General features: G+C 37.4%; 2 protein-coding genes across 2 annotated transcripts; one reads left to right on the forward strand and one right to left on the reverse strand.

Moving 5' to 3' along the window:
- Positions 1-2,919, forward strand: LOC136061635 (photosystem II reaction center PSB28 protein, chloroplastic-like). The gene is made up of 2 exons (XM_065759658.1): positions 1-173; positions 2,302-2,919. Exons 1-2 carry the CDS (start codon positions 101-103, stop codon positions 2,766-2,768), a joined length of 540 nt encoding a protein of 179 aa, XP_065615730.1. The 5' UTR covers positions 1-100; the 3' UTR covers positions 2,769-2,919.
- Positions 2,920-3,432: 513 nt separating this feature from the next.
- On the reverse strand, positions 3,433-5,838 carry LOC112012358 (subtilisin-like protease SBT1.2). Its single transcript, XM_024044752.2, has one exon. It carries the CDS (start codon positions 5,836-5,838, stop codon positions 3,523-3,525), a length of 2,316 nt encoding a protein of 771 aa, XP_023900520.1. The 3' UTR covers positions 3,433-3,522.
- Between the last annotated feature and the right edge of the window lie 8,382 nt (positions 5,839-14,220).

Here is a 14,220-nt window from a genome sequence, read left to right on the forward strand (position 1 = left end):
ACACCACACTCCCTACAAACCACACCAACTCTCTTTTTATTATACTTCTCTTTCTCTCTCTTTTTATTTTCTCTCTCTCTCTCTCTCTCTCTCTCTCAAAATGGCAACCCTGCATTCTCTTGCTTTGGCCTCTCCAGTCTCACACCATTTGCTGCAGCCACGCTCGTCCTCAGGTAGTCCTCTTCTTTCTCTCTTCAGAAATTTGTAACATTTTCTTTCTTGCTAGTTCGTGTCAACTGAAAAGTAAGTGATTCTCACTTTTCAGCAAGTGGGTTTTATCAATGCTGGATTGTATGTTGCTTCTCTACTTAAAATTTTGCATTTTTATGCTATTTTCCTCATTTTTGTCGGAGGGATGGTGGAAACCATAGGTGAAAGGATATTTATATGTGAAATGGGTATATGGGTTTACTTGAAATTATTCAAGAATTTGATAGTATATAATTGTAGAAGAATGTAATATGGAAAATTAATGGTTTATGTAACATGGGGTCCTTATGATTTTGAAAACTGTTTATTAAGAAATGTTAGGAAGATGGTTGAACATCAGTTTGAGTGTGGAAATTGTGAATTTCTGGAACATTTTAGATCGGTAGATTAGTGAATTCTGTTTCTGTGAAAAACAGTTACCATTTCTAAAGACCAAATCAGGGAGAAGGAACAAGAATAATGCTGGATATGAGGTGGGATATATAATTGTTGTTGTTCTCTCCCTCTCATTCTTCTCCTTCTGTGAGAGGAAGTAAGGACTTCCACTATTCCTACATAAGACTTCTTTCTTTGACAAAATTTTTCTCATAGGCTTGGTAGAGAGTTCTGGATTCCTGAAACTACATTAGACAATGGGAGTAATATGAAATTTCAAATGGGAAAATATCCAAATGAGTTTATGATTTTGGATTGCTAATACAATTTGAAAATAAGATGGTACTTTCTTTCTCCTTTTTTTTTTGAATTATACCAACCTCCCTTACGGTTTATTGAAACAACACTCCCCCCCCCCCCCCCCCCCCCAAAAAAAATTTTCATGAAATGACACTCTCCCCCTTGAGGTTTATATAAATGAAACAATTATTTTTTCATTACTAGAATATTCTCTATTTTTTTTTAAAATAAAAATATCCTATTAATTTATACATACCCAATAGAGGGGATGTTATTCATCCACAAACCTCAAGAAAGGGAGTGTTGTTTTCTCCATAATTTTGGTAATGATTTTTTTTTTTTTTTAAAATGACATAGCTTGGTGAGAATGTATATATATATATATATATATATAAATGGAACATTTTGTGAGTGAAACCACAATTTGAAAGGGCATGGACTTATTTGTTGCATTTATGAAAACCACAAAGGCAACGGGAGTTGTCATTTGTATGAATGTTTGGGGGAAGTGTCATTTCAATAAACTCAAGGAGGGTAATGTAATTTTACCATTTTTTAGTGGGGGGGGGGGGGGGGGTGGGGTGGAGAGTATGGAAATTATATTAAAGAGGAGTAGAAAGGACAATATTCGTTCTCCAAAATTATCAGTAGCATTTTGCAATGCTGAACAGTCGGAATTTAGTTCTCATACTCTCCCTTCTTTCCAAGACAAATCTTCCAAATGAAATGTAGCAAGGACAATATGCGTTCTCCATAAATCGGTAGCATTTTGCAATGCCAAACAGTTGGAATTTTGTTCTCATACTCTCCCTTCTTTCCAAGACAAATTGAAAAACATGACATATCATTTCATTTGGAAGATTTTTGCATTTAACAGGCTTGCAAATTTCACGGTAATATTTGTTCTAAAGATTTTTGGTGATTTGTATTTGTCTTAGTATACATGGAATGCACACATCACATAAATGTCTGGCTCTATATGTTGAGGTATCTATGAAAAAATACTTTGTAATGAACTTAACATTAAAATAACTATTACATGCAAAAGAAGAATGGACCTCTCTCATGGTAAGGACAAATCCAAGGAATGAAGCTAGGACTAGGACATAAAAGTTTCAAAGGGGATTTAGGACCCTTCTATCAAACATTTTCAATATATGTAATTGATTGTGTCACGGTAATATGGTTGATCAGCCTTATTGGGGAGCATCATTTACACCCAAATTTCATGTTTAACAATGAGCATTATTGTAATGTCTCTTTGCCAGATCACTCTTTTGGCACAAATGCTGAGTAGGTTATGAAAATGTTTCAATTGAGAGATTCAGAGATATCATTAAAATGCTAGCATATATGAAATAATAGAGATGGCTATCCATGAATGGTAAATTCCATACATGTTTGTTCTATTTTTAGGCATAGTATCTTGGGCTGCTGTCCATAGAAGTGCAAAGTCATTATTCAATGGCCTACCTCTTCACTTGCCTCGTCTGAGGGTAGCTCCACTAAGACAGAACTCCCATGGATCCATTATAATGATGGTCAAACCAACAATTCAGTTCATCCAAGGAACTGATGAACAGACAGTACCAGATGTGAGGCTAACCAAGTCTAGAGATGGCACAAATGGTATGGCTATCTTCAGGTTTGATCAGCCCTCAGTTTTTGATTCATCTGGTGAAGTTGGTGATATCACTGGTTTTTACATGATTGATGAGGAAGGGGTTCTTCAGTCAGTTGATGTAAATGCCAAATTTGTCAACGGAAGGCCTGCAGGAATTGAAGCTAAGTATGTGATGCGGACTCCTCGAGATTGGGACAGATTCATGAGATTCATGGAGAGATACTCCAATGCGAATGGCTTGCAATTCATAAAAAAATGAGTCAATATTTGTCTCTCTTGTTTTGCTCTTTCATCTGTCATGTTGGATTTTTGTAATTTAGTCAAGTGAAACTTTGGAAGACTTGGTTCATGTGAATATGAACATACCACATGCTCCTTCTCATTCAATGAATTTGGCAATGTTTAATTCATTTATTGCTTCTTATACATGGGTTGGATATAGCTCATGTTTCAAATTTAAGTAATCTGTTATAGCCTTTTATGTCAATGAAAAGGTAGTTGTAAACCCTGTGTAGCTTGTTTAATGTGCTGCAGATTAAGCAACTGAATCAAAAAATTTATTGACAATCATCTTATACCTTCCAAATGCATCCCTGATGCTCAATATGTCAGCTTATATTTATATATATTGTCATCTTTTATATTATTATTATTATTATTTTTGTGTGTGTATGTGATGGAAAACAAAGATGATAGGAATAAATACATTTTAATTTTGCAGATTTCTGCAAGTTTATATCTGCCTCTTTGCTTAACTAGGAGAGAGGACAATAATCAGAATAAAGAGATAATTAAAGTGAAAGCATTCAAGTTCCAAACAATCTGTAGATTTTCAGAAGACTAGAAGTTTATATAATTAATTTATCTTTCCTTTTTGGGATGACAAAAAGGCATTTTCGATATTCTGAAAATTTCTACTCCAACTCAGAATACAATTCCAACAGCAAGTCTCTATGGTTCTGAGTAATAACAATATGTTATTCAACCTAAATGATCATAGCTATTGTAATCTACTAGTACTCCTTACCCTTCCATGTGACTGAAATGGGGCTTCTAACCCTATAAAAACTGTTGTTATGGTGCACCCATTTCAAATCCCCCTGTGCAAATCTCGTTGTCTCTGTTCCTGTGTTCTTCCGTGATATAAACCATACTTTATAACTCAGACTTTGGTTTATGTGTTTGAAAATAAGCCGATGAGGTTTAACCCTCACTTTTACACCCTCAGGTGCTGTCACTTCCAATGAGTAAATTGAATTAGGACTTCCCACGTTAGTTAGTCGCCTTTGGATCATCTTAATTCTCATTCCATGCTTAAATGTCACAGAAATTGAGGGGTAATTAAGGCTAAAACCTCTGTTCATCAGCAAAACTTCATGGCAGCTGACATTCCTGTGAGTGATGGAGAATATTTCTGTTGTTCTGTATCCAAGTGTGCATAGATGAGTGATATACTCATCTGGCCTGATATCATAGATTAACCCTGGATCAATGGCCTTTCCAGGGTTCACATGTCCAGCTCCAATAGCAAAAACTCCGGCTGGTATGTCCCCATCCATGATTGGTTTTCCTGAATGGTCAGTTATATCAGCAGTTGTCATAAGTGCTGATTTAATGGCAGCAGGGGTCCATTTGGGGTGAACTGAGTGGATAAGAGCAGCAATTCCACTGACATGGGGACAAGCCATTGAAGTCCCAGACATGACGGTGAAATTCACTCTTCTAGAATCCTCTGGAAGGCCAGTAGGACCTAAGTTTTGAGGCCAAGCAGCAATAATGTTGACCCCGGGAGCAATCACATCTGGTTTGAGGATCGAAGGGTTAGTAAAACTTGGCCCTCTTGATGAAAACTGAGCTACTGCTGGACCTCTTGATTTGCCTATCTCAGTTCCCTCAAATTCTATCCGAGCCATAGGCTTCATTGTAGAGTTTATGTATGCCTTCAAGCGAACTGATTCATCAAAACCGACTGATGTTGCAGGCAGAACATGGACATCAACTGAATCCTCCTCCAGGTTTATTGCTGTATTTGCCAATATCATTGCAGCACCACCAGCTTCCTTCACAACTTGTCCTTTCTCTGCTCTTCCATTGGCACCCCGGTCACATATTACCAATTTACCGCGAACTTTGTCTCTTGGGAGAGACCTTTTGAAGCAAAACTCACTTCCCCTGTCCCCACCAGTCACATAAACCAGTTCAAGGTCTCTTCCAGTTGTCTTGAAATGGTTCCCAGGGTACATGGATTCCCCATAGAGGGTTTGTCCATTACCCATTCGAACTATAGCTGGAAATCTCCGGTCAAGCGTGCTTGCACCAATGGTAGAAATCCAAGGAGCTTCATTGGAAACTGAGCTTTCAACTGGACCGTTGTTTCCTGCTGCACATATAACTGATATTCCATGCTCCATTGCTCGAAAACTGCCAATTGCAATGCTATCCTCATAAATTGGCAGTGGGAAGCCACCTAGAGAGAGGGAGAGGATGTCAACTCCATCGCGAATTGCAGCATCCATTGCAGCCATTATATCAGAGCTATAGCAGCCAGTGTACCAGCAAACTTTATACATGGCAATGTGGGCACCGGGAGCCATTCCTCGAGCCACACCAGCTCCATTACCAAACACACTTGCCATTGGAACTGAAGTTCCCCCAGCTGTTGATGATGTGTGAGTTCCATGCCCATGGGAATCCCTTGGGGACACATATTCCTCAACAATATTTGGTACTGATGACTTGGAAGCCACTCGGTGACCCTCAGTAAAGAACCTTGCACCAATGAGTTTCCGGTTACAATTTGAGGAACTGAAGCTTTGCCCTTCTTGACAAATGCCTCTCCATTTCTTGGGAACTGGAGGCATTCCATGATCAACAAAGCTTGGACTCTCGGGCCAAACTCCAGTGTCAAGGACCCCAATTATTGTTCCACGACCAAATCCAGACTTATACCAAGCACCTCCTCTTGCGGGGTTTAGGCCTAAGAATTTGTAAGAGTAGGTAGTGTGAATCTGGAGCCGCCGGTCAGGTCTTATTGCAATAACATCAGGCAAATTTTTCAGGGACTTGACCTCGGCCTCAGATAGCTGAGCTGCAAAACCTTCCATGGCTGTATGGTACGAATAAAGAAGGCGAAGTGAAGGGTCTTCTTGTGAAGCAACAGTTCGTTCAAGAAATGAGAGATGCCAGTGAAGCTTGGAAGTGAACAAAGAGCTGGTCATACCATTTGGGTGGAGGTGAACTATGTAGGTTTGGAGAGTGTTAGCATTGAGGCAAACTAGGCAGACCAAAAGGGTGGAGAAGAATAGCTGAGTTACGGTTATGAATTCCATAGTAAGAGATAAGTAAGACAAAGACAAAGGTGGTTGGAGTTTGGTGAAGGATTTTGTGGAAGAATTGTGAGGTATTTGAAGGAGAAGAAGAAGGAGAGAATTCAAAACTGGGTTTGAGTTTGAGAGGCATTTCTTAGTTCCGAGTGTGAAATATGAAACTCGTGAAACTTAAGAGCTCTCCATCACGAGGATCCTTTGTTAAGAGACAGACAGTGAGGCTCTCTGTGTGGTTAATTGGGGGAGCTAAAACTAATAGAACTTCTTGCTCTTGCTCTTGCTCTAAGAAGCTTCACGAGATGTTTTGGTTAGATTTAATACATTTAATATAGTATAAATCCGTTAGATTCAAATTCTGTCGATCTTTGTTGGCTGTTTTTGGAATTTTTTTCAGATGGGTTTTCTTTTTCCTGATAAAATGTACTAAGAAAGAGAGAATTTAGTATAATGTTTGCATTCAATAAATGCATGGTTCTGAGTGCGTGCATTTATACACACGCTCTAAGTTTGCTTCTTTACTTCCCTTTCTTCGTGCGGCACTGCTTGCCTTTAGTTTAGTCTTCACTCCACACCGTTTATTGAACCCCTTAATAATCTCAATTCTCAAGCTCCTCTGCAATCTGCTAGAGCCTAAAAGTATTACAAATTTTACTGTATAGAACTTACTAACTGATGTGTTATTGATTACACCAAAATAATAATAATAATAATAATAATAATAATAACATTTATTTATTAAATAGTTGAAGCCTATCAATTATACTCTTCATATCAGTTTATAAGTTTTATGTGGTAAAATTTGTATTTTTTTTTTTTTTACCACTTTGTGCTCTCTGTCTCTAATAAGAAATCAAAATGTGGGACTAAACTTAGGTACAATTCCTTATGTACAATATATTAAGTTCCTAACAAATTATAACACATGGTGTGTTGACTAATGAAGCAAACCCAATTTTTTCTTTTCCAAGAAAACTTAAATGCAATGTAGACTTGTATTTGAATTTTATTGGGGAACTTAATGTATTGCATTTAAGGAATTGTACCTAAGTTTTACTTCAAAATGTTAGGGTGGTAATGATTGATATAACCCTTGAACACGACATGAACACAACTCATGTTTTGGAGGGTTAGGGTTTAACTTTAATAGGTTTGGGCCAAAATCAGGTCAACCCACAATTGACACGATAAGCAATGTGTTGCGTGTTGACCTACAATTAACACAATTATATATAGATATTTATTCATGTCAACATGAAATGACCCATTTTAATTGTATTATCCCAAAATAGGATTAGAATTCGACGCAATTCATCCTACCATCTCTCACCAAAAAAAAAAATTTACTTTTTACTTCTCTTCACTTTTTTAATTAATGGTTGAGATTGAAAATTACTTTTTGCAACTATCAATCTCAACCATTCATAAGAATTGTATCACTAAATATTGCACCTGATCTCAATCTTCCAAAATAAGGGCATCCAAGGGTTTTAATTAATTTTCTTTTTTGGGTATACTAGAAAGCAATTCTCACCTTGGATAATTGTATCAATCCGGAATCGGGACACTTTGATATTTTCTTTTTGAAAAAAGAGTACCACATGAAAATTAAAAAGGAAAAGAAAAAAAAAAAGGCCTTTGAACACGCACTCAATAGGCTAGTATTAATTATTAACTTATTTTCCTTTATCTAACATGTTATTATGTTATATTTTATCTTAAATGTTTATATATTTAGTTATCTTTGTAGGTAAATTAACTTTATTTCTTATTTACAAGTGACAGGTATACTTTAAGGAGGGTGATAACTTCATATGATCAATGGCACCTAGTTTTTTTCCCTCAAAAATATGTTATATTTTATTTTTAAAAGTTCATATATTTAGTTCTTTATTTCATATTTTATGCACGACAGGTACATTTTAGAAGGTTGATAACTTGATTTGGTCAACCGCATCTAGCTTTTCTTTTACCATTCTTTTGGGGTGAAGGTGAAGATAAGATTAGTGAAACCTCTTATATGATGGTCGATGGCATCCGATAGACTGGTTTGACCCGATCTACGTGTGATCTTTAAAGTTGGTCGCTAAGGCAATGAATTTTCTCTTAATTTATTTTTGTTTTGTTTTTTTTTTTATGGGTTCTTTTTGTTTTTGTTTTTTGTTTTTGGCTACAAATAGTCACAGAATGCGCCAACTAGCAGAAGATAAAACACTTGCCTCATATGAGTAATAACAGCATTAAATATGATACTTTAATTTAGACGTATCATTATAGAGGCGCGCAAATTGCAAGGCCAGCAATTTGGCATAGCGTAATTGCTGCCTGTTTTTGTAACACTTAAATAGCATAAGATAATCTTGCAACCAACATGTAGAGTGTGATGTGTTTAAGCGAACTTTTCTCCATGCAATATCATCACGAAATATCCTAACCTACTTGGACATGTCTCTGTAGCCATAGAGATTCAAATTGCACAGCCAGCAATTTTGCAGAGGGGCTAGAGCTTTAAGAACTAAGAACATCATTAGTGTGCAACTTATGAATTATGAAACTTAAAGAATCAGCTCCAGATCAACAGACAACAGATATGGAGTGATGGGGATAATACACAAAGTAACGCAAGAAGAATAAGGATAACACAAAGACAAATAGAAGTGGATAACTTCGAGGCACAAAATTGTTATAGCAATTTTGGAGAATGATCATAGAATTTTTTGTGTTTCTCTCTAGCAATTCTAGAAAATGACCACAGGATTTCAAGTGAACATAAGCCTCTATTTATACCCATAAGGTTATATTTCATCAAAAGACACGCATAGAGAGTCAAAATATTTCATAAAACCATTCACAAAGCTTGAAACTTCTTCAAACATTCAGAACAGTAACCAAAAAATTCTGCAAAAAACTCAGTTTTACGAGTTTCAATCGATTGAGAATTACTTTCAATCGATTGAATGCTCTTTTCAATCAATCAAACAAGAATCGAATAACAATCGAATTATCCAGAGACTCCAGGATAGATTTCCTTACCATTTCGATTGATCGAGCAAAAGTTTCGACCGACCGAAAATACTAAATTTCAATTTTTCACTTAGAAAATTCCAAAACTTGAATTTTCACTTTATTGACTTTATGAAACAATATTCTGCAAACTCAAATATCATTATTACAACATATTCATGTATATACCTATATATACAACATGGAGTAGCGTCAAAACTCATCATAAACAGACAATATATATATGCTGGTGTAGTAAAGTATCGTAACACAAATAACTTCCATCCCTCAGATTGAGAAGGTTACAATTTTCTCGCTAAAAAATTTAAATGCATCAAACTTGTCTTTGCATTCATCTGCAGTTAATTTATTTCAGGTAACATTTGTGTTTTAATATGCTATATCAATACTCTCTGATATCTATTAAATTTCTTGAATTAAAGATGGACCGAAGACTGAAAGCAATATTTTCTAAAATTTCCGAATTGAGACCACAACTTACAAAAATAAAACTTCAAACCAAATTTCAAGGATGAAATATGTAGTGGTGTAATTTAGGCTAAGATTACTGCATCCAGGTATAGTTACAATCAAACCTCTAAATCCCTATATTAAAACTCTGAAATGATCATTAATCACTCACTATTTACTGTGTGCATTGATGGGAAATTAACATAAAGTTGATAATATGATGAAACGTCAGCTTTACAAAGAATCACAAACAGATTTGAAATTGCAAAATGTAAAATGTCCTATAAAAAAACATATAAGCAGCGACTATGTCTTTGTTTTGGTCCTAAACAAGGATATGGGCTGATAAACTTGACGATAAGCTCTACAATGGGTTCATGACAAGCCCTGAGAAGGGTTCATACCAGTAATCTTCCTGACTTAAGGTGGGCAGTGTTCTTCTAAGCTGCATTCTCTGTGCTTTAGACATTACCGTAATTATATTGACAGATCATTACCTCTTTCATGATTGAGATCTCCACTCATTCTTCCATGAATTTTTTGTAGCTTGTGCAGATGCATCACTAGAACCCTCATTTCCATTCTATGGCTTCAAAAGGAAAGGATCCCACCAATGAGGCCCCACTTCATGCTGCCCCCCTTCCAACAGAGCATATTTCCAACTTTTCTCCTCAATAAAATATCATCTGTACGACCTTCAATGACGTCCCTCCTCAGCTTGGTAATTTTGCCAATGACTGTTGTACAGAAACATCAAATGCATTATGCATCTATAAGAGTCTCCAATTTAGAGCGAGGATCTGCATACACCAGCCGCAGAATAAGACATATAACCTCCTCCCTCATGATTTTTACCTGCTCAAGAGAAAATTGAAGAAGCCTTTACTCTATGCTAACATTCGTCTTACGGATGCAATCCTTTGGAATGAACACTGAATACTTTGTATAATTCTTTGGAAGAGGCTAAGTCTATTGTGTTGAAGAAGACAGATAAGCAACCAGCTAACATGGAGACAAGATTTAAAAGCTGATCTTCTAGCATATGTGATAATATGATGAAACGTCAGCTTTACAAAGAATCACAAACAGATTTGAAATTGCAAAATGTAAAATGTCCTATAAAAAAACATATAAGCAGCGACTATGTCTTTGTTTTGGTCCTAAACAAGGATATGGGCTGATAAACTTGACGATAAGCTCTACAATGGGTTCATGACAAGCCCTGAGAAGGGTTCATACCAGTAATCTTCCTGACTTAAGGTGGGCAGTGTTCTTCTAAGCTGCATTCTCTGTGCTTTAGACATTACCGTAATTATATTGACAGATCATTACCTCTTTCATGATTGAGATCTCCACTCATTCTTCCATGAATTTTTTGTAGCTTGTGCAGATGCATCACTAGAACCCTCATTGCCATTCTATGGCTTCAAAAGGAAAGGATCCCACCAATGAGGCCCCACTTCATGCTGCCCCCCTTCCAACAGAGCATATTTCCAACTTTTCTCCTCAATAAAATATCATCTGTACGACCTTCAATGACATCCCTCCTCAGCTTGGTAATTTTGCCAATGACTGTTGTACAGAAACATCAAATGCATTATGCATCTATAAGAGTCTCCAATTTAGAGTGAGGATCTGCATACACCAGCCGCAGAATAAGACATATAACCTCCTCCCTCATGATTTTTACCTGCTCAAGAGAAAATTGAAGAAGCCTTTACTCTATGCTAACATTCGTCTTACGGATGCAATCCTTTGGAATGAACACTGAATACTTCGTATAATTCTTTGGAAGAGGCTAAGTCTATTGTGTTGAAGAAGACAGATAAGCAACCAGCTAACATGGAGACAAGATTTAAAAGCTGATCTTCTAGCATATGGTTCAGCCTGAGGTTGCAGGTAGAAAAAAGGAGCCCAGTATGATCTGCATATCCTGCTTGGAGAATGACACTTTCTCTCCCCAAAATCACACTCCAACAGCTTGCAGCCATTGGAGTTCTTGCATTGATTAACAAATTGCTCTCTAATTGACTTGGCATTGGCAGGACTCAAGGCACCAACAAAGGAGAAGAGCCACTACCTTTCTAATTTCCTCATCCGGTCTTGCCTAATGAACACATCAATGTCCTTTGCCAAATGTAAGTATGTGGGATATGGAATACCAAAATCAGTAGCATCTGGATTAGATTCAACCAAAAGCATGGACATATTCTTTGCAGAAGGCAAGAACAGAAGTCTGTTACCCAAGCATTAATACCAATGGATTCTATTGGATAAAGTAACTCAAAACAAGCGAAAATTGATTCATAATGTGAGCTATATAGCCTGTAACTATTTCATCCTGCTCCTTGACCGATACATATTTTGTTTTGTAGTCATTTTTGAAAGATCCAATTTTTCCTTGTATAGCTTCAACAGGTCAGACACCTCCTCCCTATATGGTGTCACGAACTTCTGCAGGAATGACTTCTCTGAAGACTGAAACATTGTAGGAAAGTATATATTCTTCTTCACCACCAAACCTTTTGATAGCAAAACTTCAATGACCGAAGCCCTAGGAATAAGTCGCTTTTCCAAGCTATTAGAAACAAGTTCTGGGCGTTTGACAATAAGGGAAGCCTCCAAACCCATCTTGTTGACTAAAAAATCCATTATCCGCATGATCTTATCCTCAGATGCTAGAAGACAGTGGGGGCTCATTCTAAATGCTGAGAGAATCTCTTCCTCAGACAAACCCCACCTCTTATAAGCTTTAACCTTCCTCTCCCATTTGGATTTATTCACTCCCACCATTGCATAAACAGCATGAACGAAACGAAACTTCAAAGGATTGAATCCTATTTCCTTTACTTTCTCTAAAATTTCTTTCAATCGATATGACACAATAACTCTAGGATTCTGTTTAAGTAAGGCCCGTATATTCGATTCAGGAACTCCATTTTCTCGCAGAAGATTGACATTATGAACCACACAAGTATCAAGTTTCGTGATTAAAATAGCCGGACAACGTTTAATAGCTATGCTACTGCTCTGAACAGTTCCAAGCCAATTCGTAAGGAAATCAAAAGAAGGGATTATGTGGTTTTTCAAGCTCCGTTTCAATATTTGTGGTTGTCTACACAAGACTGTAGCAATGTCAGAGCTTGTAAAGCCTTTGGATTGAAAAAACAGCAATTTGGGCAAAAGGGTCTTGTGAGGATCAGATACCAGAACTGGAGGGAGTCCAGTGATGATTTTTGAGATTTGATATTGTGAGAAACCATTTTTCTTGAAAAAGCTAACGACTAAGTCTGCTTTATCTGGGTTTTCGAAATTAACATATTTGGAGGCTGAAACAGCAGCTTCCAATGAGAACCCACATGATTTTATGAGGTATGAGAGTGTGAATGAGTGTTGGTTTGAATTTGAAGTGCTTGAAATTGAAATGCATCTAACTAATAATGCTACGTGGGTTTCTAAAGTATACAAGTTCTAAGGGGCTCTGCCTCTAATGGTACAACTAGTTCCATGGATAATAGATTTATAGAGAAAATTAAACATATTAAGCTGTGCTGAAATGAAAGAAATTACTCACTTTATAAAAGAGAATCTCAGCTGTGAACATGAGCAAGATGCTGAAAATCTCAGGGGCTCGCTGCCTTTGGGGTTCTCTTTCACTCTAGACCCTCCTTTCTGCCCAGGTGTACCGTTTTGATATCTTCTGCTATTCTATTTGTTGGCCACCTTCGGTCAAGTTTTGTAGAGACAAACAATCTTTGGGTTACAGTGAAGCTATAATCTATCTGCCAGCCTTTAAGGTTTAATGTTACAATTTTCCTAAAGTGAATTTAGTGTTACAATTTTTCCAAAATTCTAATTCAAGTTGATGATGCCGAAAATATCAACAGTGAGTTGCACAATGCTCGTACCCTCGAAACGACACCTGCACAAAGAAAAGAGGACCTAACAGAAAGCACCGGTGTAGTGCCGGCCAAATACCCTCCGAAGGTCAAGTTAGAACTTCTTTGAACTCTAGAATGCTAGAGAGGGGTTAATTATGCGTACCTCGATTTATGAGAGTATTGAGGCTTTTATAGTAGTAGAGGGTTGACCTCTCTTTCTTGGAGTAGAAGTCTTTTCCATATAGGAATCCTTATGAGCGTAGATTGCAGAATCCTTTCCTTATAGGACTCTATCATCGAGCGTGGAGTACAAGTCATGGTTTTATTAGGACCGTCGGCCTCTGACCCGTCAGCTTGTCTCATTCCCTTCAGCCATGAAGGGTCATCAGCCTTTGAACGAAATCAGCCCCCTTAAGCTCTTCGCGGATTTCCTTCCCCGTCAGCCTGTCCCTGTTTATCAGCGTTAGAGTCAGCATCCTTCATGGCTTAACCCTTCAGCCTGAGTAGAAGCCGACGGGCTAAGCTTATGGTGTTGTGTGCTATGATTTCTCCTTATCAGTTGCCCCCTACTCCATATCTCCGTCAGTTATAATTGACGGGTTATGGAGTATTCATTCGTCACTATCTGTTGCTTTGGCCAGGAGAGAGAAAATATTCCAAAGCTGACACCTCGAGCAGCCAATATTAAATGCTCGGACACGTGGCGTGCTCGGGTTGGCTCCGCGTCTAGACGAGGGCGTCGCTTCGTCTTCCGTGTGTTTTCCTTATTATATATAGTGTCCACCTCTCCTCATTTTTCCTATTTCATTTTCACTGATTTCTGAAGAGCACATCTGTCGCCTATCTTCCGTCAGTACTGCCAACATTTCTGTCGTCACTTCTTCAACCGTTACTTTTGGAAAACTTGTAAGTTTCTTTTCTTTCCTTGCACACTATTTCAATTATTTTCTTTAAAGTGAGGTTGTCATCCTAGGTGCTTAGTTTACACCCGTCACTTGTAGGTAGATGTCGAGTGACGCGTCGAGTGACCAGT

This window comes from Quercus suber, unplaced genomic scaffold (genome assembly GCF_002906115.3).
Source record: "Quercus suber isolate HL8 unplaced genomic scaffold, Cork oak 2.0 scaffold_336, whole genome shotgun sequence".
NCBI lineage: Eukaryota > Viridiplantae > Streptophyta > Magnoliopsida > Fagales > Fagaceae > Quercus > Quercus suber.